This window comes from Morus notabilis, unplaced genomic scaffold, assembly GCF_000414095.1.
Source record: "Morus notabilis unplaced genomic scaffold, ASM41409v2 Scaffold582, whole genome shotgun sequence".
Taxonomy (NCBI): Eukaryota; Viridiplantae; Streptophyta; class Magnoliopsida; order Rosales; family Moraceae; genus Morus; species Morus notabilis.
Window position 1 is genome coordinate 150387 of NW_010365281.1, and position 11863 is coordinate 162249.

Here is an 11863-nt window from a genome sequence, read left to right on the forward strand (position 1 = left end):
GGTTCATGGAAAAAAACTACAGTGAAAAGAATATTATTCCATTTTATACTCCGATATATACTATTAATATCTAATTTTGTCTTTAATTTTAATATTTAAAATTAGAGATAATTGCAAAAGAAATCAAGATATGTTATAGAATGTAAACCATAATTGCATAATAAAGAGGAAGATAAGCAACCCATTAATTATTTAACAATCAACCCATTAATTATTTATTAAGTTGGCATTTTCTTTGTTATATTCGGCTAAGGAAAATATGATTATTTCATGAAAACATTTAACTTGAATTTTACAGAAGAAGTTTGTGAAATCTAGTACTTAAATTCAATACACAAACAAACAAACATGTTCTTTTTAAAGAATTTAGAAGAACGGAAAAAATTATAGCACGGCCTTTCTCATTAATTAAAACTAAATATATATACAAAAATAAAGCAAATCTTAATCTAACTCGAATGATTTAAATTAAGGGCTTATCTCGCCACCAACATCCCAATTATCTCATCTCAATGTTATCCTAGAATTTTAATTTCCATACCAAACAAATTCGAATCATGATTTAACGTTATTTAAATAAAGAGGAAGATAAGAGAATTATATATACAAATCCATTTCTTAAAAAAAAAATAATAATAAGAACATCGTTCAACAACAGTTCTTTTCCATTGGGTTTAGATTTGGGCAAATCCCTTGAAGATTAGAAATCCTAATAATATCAAGAATCCTAGTTCGAATAGAAAAATTAAAACCCACTTTATAAATCGTCTATATATACGTTAAAATTTGCTTAAATTCACAGATCCAATATCTTAAAGCTTTGGATTTGAGGATTACGAAAGTCTGTTTTTCTTGTTCTGTTTTCTTTCATTCGTTCGTCATTACATCCCAACGAAGGCGCATATTCTTATCGTTTGGACTTTGGATGTAATGACAATCGAATGAAAGAAACAAAACAAACTAAGCGAGGAAGGAAGTAATCGTCAAGTTTTTTTGTTTTTGTTTTTTTTTTTCATGAGCACATGCATATATATCTTAGAAGTATCTTTATTTTTTATTTTTTCATAAATCAAGAATCTTTCTTAATTTATATCGTACTCAAAAAAATATAAATTAATAAAAACTTGATATGTTATAGAATGTAAACCATAATTGCATATCAGATATTGAAGTCTTTTCGATTTTCTCGTAAATCTTTAATTAGTTGGTTTTTCGGGAAAAAGGGTTCCGATTCGTCAGTGAATTTTTCCTTAAAAAGTTATTGTATTGTCTTGAGGAATTTCTTTCAGTTGAGAGACCTTTTTATCTGTAAACTTCGGATTGCTTTTTCTTTCAACAGAAAATTCTGTTCTCCGTTTATTTCTTCTTGACTTCAGAGAAAAAACTGCTACATTCCATATAAAAGATTCAGAAAAAAAATAAAATAAAATAAAAAACTGTTTGTGTATGTATTGTGGCGTCTTAATGCATTACCCGAAGATAAGTGTATCACATCAATTAAAAAAAAAAACTGCTTCACTACACCTCACTTTTTTTTTCCCTTAAAACTTAAAATCACGAATTAGAAAAACTAGTAGAGAAGAGATTTGAAAGAAGAAGGTTCAGAGATAATATTGATGTGTATTCTGGAAAATTGTTCTTACACAGTTCATAAAGCAACAATACAAAGGAATCTAACAGTACGTAAAAGAATCAAAATTATTTTCTGTAGGGCTACCATGGCACTTAGATCTTTTTTTCCTTTTTTTTTTCTTTTTCTATCTTTATTCTTTTAGCTTTTTTTTACATTTTAATTTTTTTGTGCATTTTTTTCAAAATATGTTGTTCTTCACTTTACTTTTATGAGAGTAATTTTTTTCTCACATGTTCTTATTTTACTTTTGATTGGTTAAAATAATTTTGTTCAAATGTGTCCATACTTCAATTTGTTTATCAATTGATATCTTTACACATTTATTTTAAAAATAAATTCAAAAATCCTTAAATATTTATATAAATGAATTTCTATAAATAATAAACTCTTTAAGTCTTTTAAACACGACAATACGTGCAGAACTCGTTACAATACTAATACCCAAAATAGGGTATGACAAAGTTATTGAACACGTGTGTGGCTACTAGAGGACACAAGTAAACAACAATTAGAAAGTAAAATAGCTAATGCTAAAATTGAATTAGAGAACTAATTATATCTTAACAGGTAGCAAGTCATGCGATTTTAATCTTTCTCATGTGATTGTCATTGCAGCTTTCTAAAAAAAAAAAAAAGGTTTATTTGTGGTATTTTTTTTTTTTTTAATCTTTAGCAAGTTTAGAGGGGAAGGCTAAGCGTTTGAATTTTTCAAACAATTATGGGTGATAATTAGTGTCACGTGTGGTATTTTGACAATTTTTTTTTATAAATTTACAGTCAACCCGAACACGACTCGTAACACGATGTTTTTTAAAAACCGTAACACAAACGCGACACGATCACTTTACGGGTTGACACAAATCATGATGAGTTAGGTGTAAACAAATTGAAAGAAAGTTTAAAATTAAAATAACTCTTAACTAACTAATAGAATACATAATAGGGTCCCACTAAGGCTCCTTGTGATTTATTCTCACTTTCACTTTTACCTTTGGCTCTCGAATTAACCTGCAGTTGGTCCCTAATCTATTATTATTTTTTAATTTTAGTATTTCCGTTAGCTAAGTTTTAAATATTTAATGGAATCTGTGAAAATTAACGATTAAAATTGAAATCATATAAAATTTAGGATAAAAAAGAATACAAAAAGCAAATAAATGTTAATTTTCACAAACAATCCTTAAATGTTAGATGTTTTAAATTCTAGTCCTTAATTTACATAGATTCCATTAAATATTTAAAAGAGAAAATTAAAAATACCACTCAAGATGATAAAAAATATTAGTTACGTCACTACATTTAAAAATAAATATTTATGATTCAATTAATAAATCTAACAATACATAAAAGAGTCAAAGTTCTTTTTTGACAGCTCTTCCACTTAGCTCTTTTTTTTTCTTTTTTGTTATTTTGTGAATTTTTTTTTACATTTTAATTTTTTGTGTGTTTTCTTACAAATATAACAATGCATACAAAAATAAAAACTCTTTTATATAGGGATGCTATGATGGGGCTGCCACATAGCAGCCCCTCCACTTAGGTTTTTTTTTTTTTTTTTTTTTTTTTCATTTTCTTCAAATGTGTCCAAATTTAATTTTTTCGACGATGGTTATCTTTACACATATTTTTTAAAAATAAATTCAAAAATCCTTTAATAGTTGTATAAATGAATTTCTTATAATTCGGTAAACAATAAACTATGCATGTATTTTTACCACAACAATACTGCAGAGCACGTTATAAAATTAATAAAAAAATAAAAGATCACGATGACATTTACATCTAACTTTTGAATTTATAATTCGAGTTTTACTACAATAAAAAGCTTTAAAAAACAGTCATATCTAACTTTTTTGCTATAGTAAAAAGTTCTCACATAAAATCACATCTCAATTCGAATTAAAAGCTCGAATCGACAAACTAAACGGGCCCTTAATTATTTAAACCCCGTTCATTTCACCGATTCGAGTTTTGCTACAGTAAAAAGCTTTTAGAAACAGTCACATCTAAGTGTGTGTTCGGTAGCCTCAAAAACTCAAAAAAATGCAACTCGAGTTTCAACTTTATTCAAGTTCATGTTCTTTTAAGTTTGAACTCGAGTTTGAGACTAAAACTCGAGTTCAAGTTTCTCCTTCAACTCGAGTTCAGAAACTCAAACTCAAATTAATGAACAGTATGTTTTCTATTCTTCAAAATGTTATAACTTTTTCGTTTTAATCCTCATTGAGATGATTTTTTTCTATGCTTTGACAATGAAAAGATGAATAAAATCTTATCCATATACCCTATTAAAATTTTTCCATCACCATTGAGTTTTTATTAAAATACTATCTAAATATAAATTCAAGTTTTGACTTACTCAAAAAGATTCTTATCTCAAACCATAACTCAAATGTACACAACCAAACACAAACTCAAGTTACAACTTCAACTCAAGTTATAACTCAAATTCAACTCAAGAACTACACTCAAGTCACACTCCAAAAGAACAGACCCTAACTTTTTTGCTACAGTAAAAAGCTCTCACATAAAGTCACATATCAACTCAAATTAAAAACTCGAATCAACGAACTAAACAGGCTATTAGAAGAAAAAAAACCAAAAATACTATTTAAAATGATAAAAAATATTAGTTATGATTTTGACGTAAAAATAATTAACACTTTACTAATTGAATATGATTTATATTTTATTCTGTTCTTAACACCTAATATTGAGAATTAAGTTTAAGATGATTTGGACTAAAATAAGATTTAGAGAAAAGTTTGGATTTTTTTAGGTATGAAAAATTATTTAAGGATTTTTATGCCTCAAGTCGTCGTCTCCTTGTCCCCTCTCTCTCCTCTGTCCTCTCTCTCTCCTCTGTCCTAGAGCACCTTCCTACTCACAAAGCCCACCCACTCCATTAGAAAAAAAGCTCAATCTTCCTTCCTCTAAAACCGCTCTCCAAATAGGTAATTCCACTCGACAAATGCACTGAAACCGCCGACAAAAATGGCGTTTCATAACCACATTATATCTCACGAGATGGTCTTCCAGGAGCCGAATTTCGCAGAGCAGCCACTGTCGCTCTCCGCCAGCGACAACGACGATGCCGGAGTCGGAGCCGGAGCTCCGACGTGGCTCAACAATTCCGTGTTCAGGCAACATAACCTCCTCCACTTGCTCTCTGAATCCGAGCCCCAAAACGACGACGTTCTGGCGGGCAAGAGAGGCGGCGATTGCGGCGATCGGAGGTCCGATCGCAGGAGAGAGGACGGTTTTGGCGACGAGGAGGATGACGACGACGAAGAGGTTGAGGATGGAGAGAGCGAGGGTTTGAGGTACAAAGCCGATATTCTGCGACATCCTCTATACGAACAGTTGCTATCGGCGCACGTCTCGTGCTTGCGGATCGCGACGCCGGTGGACCAGCTGCCGAGGATCGACGAGCAGCTCTCGCAGTCTCAACGTGTCGTCAGAAAGTACTCGGAGCTCGGCACCGATGGCGGTATACAAGTCGTGGATGAGAAAGAGCTTGATCAATTCATGGTTTGTCTTTTGATTCTCAAGATCCTATTTCCTTTTTGTTTTCAAGTTTCTGTTGCTGGTGTTAAGTTTCTCTTCCTTGTTTGTTTTTTTATTTTTTTGCTTTTTCGAAGAAGGTAATATCTGATTTTTTTTTCTCCTTATTCTGTGGAGATTTTGTTTCTTTTTGGATGTTAACGGTTTTAGATATGATCAACGCTACTAAAAAAAAGTGTATCAATGATTTGGCTGATCTTAAATTTGAAAAGTTCTGGAACTAGATTTAGTTTTATTGATTTTAAAGTGATATATATATATATATATATATTATTATAACAATATAATTGATGAGCATGTACCTTGATGATGATTTAGCTAAAACTAGAATGCTTTCTGGGTTTCTCCAACTGGATTTGTTTCCTTGATTTTTAGAGTTCTATGTTCGATGAGAATGTTAATTTGATAATTGTTTTGATTCATCCATATGCTTAAATTGTTGTTTCTCGTTAGATTTTTTAATTCTGAACTATAATAATAAATAAAATTCTTTTTTCTTTACCCCTTTTTTTTGTCGGTTCAAGTTCCAATACTAAATTTCGGCCCAAAAAGGGAAAAAAAAAAAAAAAAGGTTCAATATTGAACTGGTTTAGATGGGGAAGAAAGAAAGGACTTGAACTGCCAACTCTATGGACACTCTTGTCATTCCTATATTAGACAAAAAGAATGCTGGAAGTATTAATATTATTATTTCTATTTTTTTTTTTTTTTTGGATAATAATACTGAGCTTTTTGCTTGTTATGATGCCAGTCAGAATGTCATGTTGTTGAACTGTAAGAGGAAACATGTTGTGAAGTACACATATTGGACTTTGATTGTGCTTTGGAGAATCTTCTTTTAGGTTAATGCTATCATACTTTTCCCACTTGTATAGATAGATACCTTGATCTCATCTTGGTATGCTGTGGAATTTGTTCTGTCAAAGACCAACATCAATTATTTGTAAAGTTTTGATCTCAATACACACACACACACACACACACACATATATATATATATTTGTTGCAATAAATGTTTCCCTCAAAATTTAGATAGCACCAATAATTGGACCATGTTTATTCACTTTATGTGATCTGAAATGCTCGTTTTCAAACTCTGAACTTTCTTCAAATCTGAATTACATCTTCAACTTAAACATCACCACTACAAAAGTTATGCATTCCAAAACTGGGTTATTAGGGTCCAACACTGTGTATGTAAAGTGACAGTCTTTAGAAGTTAAAAGTTTATAATGTTTATGCCTTTATGACTGTTTGTTTCTTGATTTTCATTTGAAAGTTTATAATGTTTATGCCTTTATGACTGTTTGTTTCTTGATTTTCATTTGATCTAATTTTTCTCCTTCCGGATGGCAGACAAATTATGTTATATTGCTCTGCTCGCTTAAACAGCAATTGCAGCAACATGTCCGCGTTCATGCCATGGAAGCAGTGATGGCTTGTTGGGAGCTTGAGCAAGCTCTACAAAGCTTAACAGGTAAAGAAAATTCTTAATTTAGTGCCAATAATAATGATTTTGTTGGGTCATAACTTACTAGATTTCCTTTTCATTTCTATCAATATTAACTTTGTTATTGCATCCTCGCTGCTTATTTTGCTATTAATATTCAGGGATTGTATGCCCTTGTAGTAGAGGAAGAGGGAGAGGAAACCTCTTCGTCAGATCCATCAGAAGTTATTGTTTCTGTTCTATTTCTTTTCCAATGAGGGAATTCAAAGAGGCAGGAAGAGCAATAAAAATATGGCAGTAATGCCAAAGATGCCCCCTGCCTTGGCTGTGCCTTGGGATATTTCCCCTTATTCAGTGAACAACAGCATCACTGTTGCCGGGTTTGCATTATTGCAACTTGAAGTTTCTACTAGGATTAGGTTTCTGCCATCCAAGCATGGTCCTTATGCACTGGTTCGGAATTTCTAGTTATAACTTGAACCTATTCGATATGGAATATCCTCGTAGATCGTAAGATGCACACAGGGTTTAACCCAAGTTAATTTCACAAGTGAACTATAATCAGGCTGGGAAATCTTTGCTCTCTATCCTAATCAGGTGTAAAAGGCAAGCTTGTTGCCCTTATGTTGTGTTGAATTTGCAGAATTGTGATGAATTTGGATGCTTTTGTTTCTCTTCTTCTTCTTCTTCTTCTTCTTGAAAGTAGGAATGGTCTTCTAAATCTACTTGTTTGACTCCTTTACAACCTACCTGTAATCCACCGAATATTGAGTATTATCCCTGTTCTTAAGAGTTCCGTTATTTTCCTCTACTTCTTCTTATGTTGTTTTCTTGTTTATATCTGTGCCAAGCTATAGAAGCTAATTATTTACTTTAATTTGGGAAAATTGATGATGCATCAATAGGTGTATCTCCGGGTGAAGGCACAGGCGCAACAATGTCCGATGACATTGATGATCAGGTAGATAGTGATATGAACTTCTATGATGGGAGTCTGGATGGGCATGATAGTATGGGATTTGGCCCTCTCATCCCTACTGAAACTGAGAGGTCCTTAATGGAGCGTGTGAGAGAAGAACTGAAGCATGAACTAAAACAGGTAAAAATGGATGCTCTTTAAAGTCATATTTCTGGACACATGAAGCTGATACCTGCTTCTCAGGGTTACAAGGAGAAGATTGTGGACATTAGAGAGGAAATTATTCGCAAGAGAAAAGCCGGAAAATTACCAGGTGATACCACGTCCCTCTTGAAAGCTTGGTGGCAATCACATTCTAAGTGGCCATACCCCACAGTAAGATTAGCTTAACCATCCTAAGCTATCAGTTTAACAAGTTTACAAAATGTTACTCTGTTATCTCTTACTTATTTTCACTTGTGAATTCCGTTACAGGAGGAAGATAAAGCGAGACTGGTTCAGGAAACTGGCTTGCAACTGAAGCAGATTAATAATTGGTTTATAAATCAAAGGAAAAGAAACTGGCACAATAACCTTTCACCGTCGCCCTCTTTGAAGAGTAAACGCAAGAGGTAGGATTATAATTAACATGTGTTTGCTGTTTTATCTCAAAGGGATGTTTGCTAATTGGGTAAACTTTAGAACTAATGTAGGTGAAACTGGCAACCAGAATTTCATGTAAATGGCGATGTACAAACGGTTGAATTCTGATCTCTACCCCTTATAGATACTTAGTTCCAAGTTTACAGGAAGTTATAGCATGAGTAAAATATTTGATGGTCCAGAACGGCGACGACAGGTGGAGATTAGAAACACCGTCTTGGAGAAATATATTACTCTCATCCAGAGGAAGAGTTTGATGCTGCTATTTGTTGCCTATATGCGGGTTGTTGCAGTGCACAAATCTGCAAGAAGGCATTCTTTAATACACACTATCATCTCTTACCAACGGAACAGAAAAAGTTTGGGATAATTCTTACGTTGTCAATCAAGATAGCATTTAGTGTATTAAGTTCCTGTGAATTCTGTGTATTATATGTCTTCCTATATTTTTTGTGAACGAGAATGGTTGTTATAGCTTGTAAGTTTTTCTTTGAAAGAACTATAGTCTGTAAGTTATGGAAGCAGAATGAATTAGATTTTGGATAATTAACATTAGAATGTCGTAACTGATAAATCGATTTAACAAAGGAAAAAAAAAAAAAAAAAAAAAAAAAAAAAAAAAAAAAAAAAAACTGAAGAGGGGGTTATAAATTGAATTTCAGAGCGGATCATGTTGCTAAAAGTTGAAAAACGTTTTTAATAAAACAAAAATAATGTTTCTAGTGGTTCTTCAGAATTCTTGAATATTCACGGGAGCTGAAAGCACATAGTTTGCTTTGGACTAGAAACTCTCTTTTCTTTTTCTTCTTTTGTTTTTTTGTTTTTTTTTTTTTTGGCTCCTTTCTTTTGATATTTAAAGAAAGATGTTATTTATACGATACAAAATACAAATTTATTTCCATCAAAAAGGAAAAACTAAAAATAAAAACTTTACTGTGGGGCTTCCAAGCACCACTAACTGATCAATATAGAAATTGAAGAGACAGACAATAATAATAATAAGTAAATTTAGAAGTTACACGGGAAGAGACCAGACCGTAAATGAATGAATATAAAAGTACGGGTATAATACACCAATGATGAAAACCTCAACCAAGCTCTTTAAAGAATGAAATTCACATAAATAACAAACGACTATAACGACCTATTTTCACTGCCCAAAGGAGCCGTAAACCTTGAAGAGATATCAAGAAGTGGGCCATCTTCTTCTTCTTCTTCTTCTGCTGCATCAACACCACAATCAAAATTCAGAGCATAACTCTGAGGATCATACTGAAACCGAGTGTTTTTCTGCTTTTTCCCTTTGCAATACCCACCAACCTTTCTTATGAAGGTCTTCCACTTTGGCCCCGCAACTACCTCCGACAACTCCTTGACCTTGTTCATCTTCTTCACCCACCATGTCGTTTCCTTGCGTACTTGTCGTTTATCTCCTCCATTTTCGTTGTTTCTCGGCCGTTTGAACCCCAAAAACCAGAAACAGCCACACCCGGTTGAGGAACCGGAATCTTCGTAGTCATGTATGTGGTTTTCTTCTTTCAAGACTGGTTTCTCCATTGGTGTCACCATGGAAGAGAGAGAGAGGATTTTCTGTGCCTGGGACTTTAGAAGAAAGGGTGATCTCAAGTTATAGAGAAGAGGAATAATCAAAGAAGGAGAGGTTTGTTTTGTAGAAACTAGAAAGGCTTTTTTCTAGGACGTTGTACGTACAAGATAATTGAAGGTATTGGGAATTGGAAGTATACGGAATAAAACTCCAAAATTTTGAATGCGCCACTTGAATGAGAAGAGTCAAATTAATTGACTTTGAGTGCATAAGTGGCTGTAATTAGTAAAAAGATTTTTCTAAAACAACTTGTTTTGTTTGCCCTTTCCTTTTAGATGAAGATTATTGGTAGAATTTCAAAGGGAAGAAAACAAAGGACAATCATTGATGGTCGTTTTAAGTATCATTGTGTAAGTTAACGTGTACATTTGCCGATTGGGATCTGTACGCGGTGGAGTAAATTTGGTCAGCCTCGGCAGCCACACGCTTGTAATGCAACATTCTCAAAGAGCCGCGTAAAATGTTTAGATAAAACTCACTTCTTTTTTCTTTTTTCTTTTTTCAGCAAATTTTTTTTTTTTTTATTGTCATATCCAACTATAAACTCTCTTATTATTCAAAAATAAGCTTGGCTTAAACTTTATTTATTAAAACAAATAGAGGGCTTAGGGTTAAATCACTTTCGAGCTATAAGTTTGGGATTCTCGCCTAAGCTTGACGTCCTAAATAGGGACTTCCAGCAGGGCCGCTATTGTATTGCCGTCGGGCCGGCCCAACCCTTAAGCCTTGCGCGCTAGGCCTGCTTGAGAGTTTATAAGGAAACTTTAAAGGGAGATTGAGAGAAATAGGTTTGATCAAAAGGTTATAATTAGTTAGTAAACTAGTGAAATACCCGTGCGTTGCAACGGGTAGCAATTTTATAGCATGTAAACTTATTTTGAGTATGATGAAGGTTAAAGATGAAGGTTAAAGATGAAGTGTTAAAGATGATTGTTAGATTAAAGAGATTGGAAATTTTTTTCTTTTTGCAGTAAGGGAGAAGTAGCTAAAAAGTTTTATGTTATATGAGAGCTTGATAGTTTTTACAATACAAAAGCAGTTTAGATATATATATATATATATAGATATTTGTACAGATGGGTTTATATAATGTTTTATTAAATATGTATTTACATTGTGATTGAGATTTTTGTTGTCGTTGTGGTGCCTTGTTTTTCTTGTTCACCTGTAATATGTATAATTTTGAAAAGTTAGTATTGATAATTGATGAAATTGACAATATTTTGATTTAGAGGAAGTGATATTACCTAGTCCTCGGTCGCTTTGTAGATTGTTCTGCTTCTTTTGATCGTGAACTGCAATGATGAGAGTTTGTTTAGATATATATATAAAATTATAAATATTGTGTTTGATTTATGAATAATGAAAATTAGTTTATGACTTACCAAACGGTTGATTTTTTTGGGTCTGGAGTTTGTGGATCCACTGGTGTCTGAGTTGTTGCTATTGTCTTTGTTTGAGAGCTGAAATGGTAAAATATAGTTTAGATATTAGATATTATTTTTTTATTTGTAATAGGTACAATTTAATTTAAATATTTTACCTTGTCGTTGTCACTATAGTTGTTGATGTTGGTGTTAGTAGTGCTAGAGGCTCTGTGTCTTCAAATATTTTGGAAACGATTGCATTTATTTGTGGTCCTCTTTGTTGAAAGTATAGTTGGAAAATCTTTGTTTGTCCTCTTAGTTGAGAGATGATCGGTGGGATTGTAAATGGATCAGTAAAGTAAAGCCTTCATCGATTGTTAGTGTAGAGCATGGTTTTTTTATTAGTGCTTGTGCTGCTTTGCCAAATATAGTAATGTTCATGTTTCCAGTTGCATCTTCGATTTCTGCTGTTAATCTGTACCTGTAATATGTAAAGTTATAGTTTATTTATGTAATATATTAATTATTATAAGTAATAAAAATAAATTGATTTTGGCAATAGTATATTTGGAATTTTTTGTACCATGGAGATGGTGTTGTTTTTATGTGTCCGTGACTGTCACACCACCAACCGATCCCAACTTGTTTTAGTTGTCGATAACATCTGGGGCAGGAATTGTAA

The 11863-nt window shown here is 32.6% G+C and overlaps 2 protein-coding genes across 6 annotated transcripts; one reads left to right on the plus strand and one right to left on the minus strand.

Moving 5' to 3' along the window:
* The first annotated feature begins 4468 nt into the window (after window positions 1-4468).
* Window positions 4469-8758, plus strand: LOC21391007 (homeobox protein knotted-1-like 2). Of its 5 annotated transcripts, none has more exons than XM_024171947.1 (7): window positions 4469-5164; window positions 6554-6674; window positions 7553-7746; window positions 7810-7941; window positions 8041-8177; window positions 8248-8304; window positions 8391-8758. In XM_024171947.1, exons 1-6 carry the CDS (start codon window positions 4628-4630, stop codon window positions 8285-8287), a joined length of 1161 nt encoding a protein of 386 aa, XP_024027715.1. In that variant the 5' UTR covers window positions 4469-4627; the 3' UTR covers window positions 8288-8304; window positions 8391-8758. The 5 variants fall into 5 exon arrangements, with proteins under 5 accessions (XP_024027715.1, XP_024027717.1, XP_024027714.1 ...); XM_024171949.1 differs by having other exon boundaries at window positions 8259-8304; XM_024171946.1 differs by having other exon boundaries at window positions 8248-8758.
* Window positions 8759-9209: 451 nt separating this feature from the next.
* On the minus strand, window positions 9210-10105 carry LOC21391008. The gene has a single exon (XM_010107677.2). The coding sequence runs from the start codon at window positions 9775-9777 to the stop codon at window positions 9343-9345; it is 435 nt and encodes a 144-aa protein (XP_010105979.1). The 5' UTR covers window positions 9778-10105; the 3' UTR covers window positions 9210-9342.
* Between the last annotated feature and the right edge of the window lie 1758 nt (window positions 10106-11863).

What these genes read in the sequence shown, in the direction of transcription:
- LOC21391007 (XM_024171946.1), top strand. Translation starts at nt 4,628, where the DNA reads ATGGCGTTTCATAACCACATTATATCTCACGAGATGGTCTTCCAGGAG. An exon ending in AGCTCTACAAAGCTTAACAG is followed by an intron (nt 6,675 to 7,552) that starts GTAAAGAAAATT and finishes ATGCATCAATAG; the next exon opens with GTGTATCTCCGGGTGAAGGC. An exon ending in CTAAGTGGCCATACCCCACA is followed by an intron (nt 7,942 to 8,040) that starts GTAAGATTAGCT and finishes ATTCCGTTACAG; the next exon opens with GAGGAAGATAAAGCGAGACT.
- LOC21391008 (XM_010107677.2), bottom strand. Translation starts at nt 9,777, where the DNA reads ATGGTGACACCAATGGAGAAACCAGTCTTGAAAGAAGAAAACCACATA.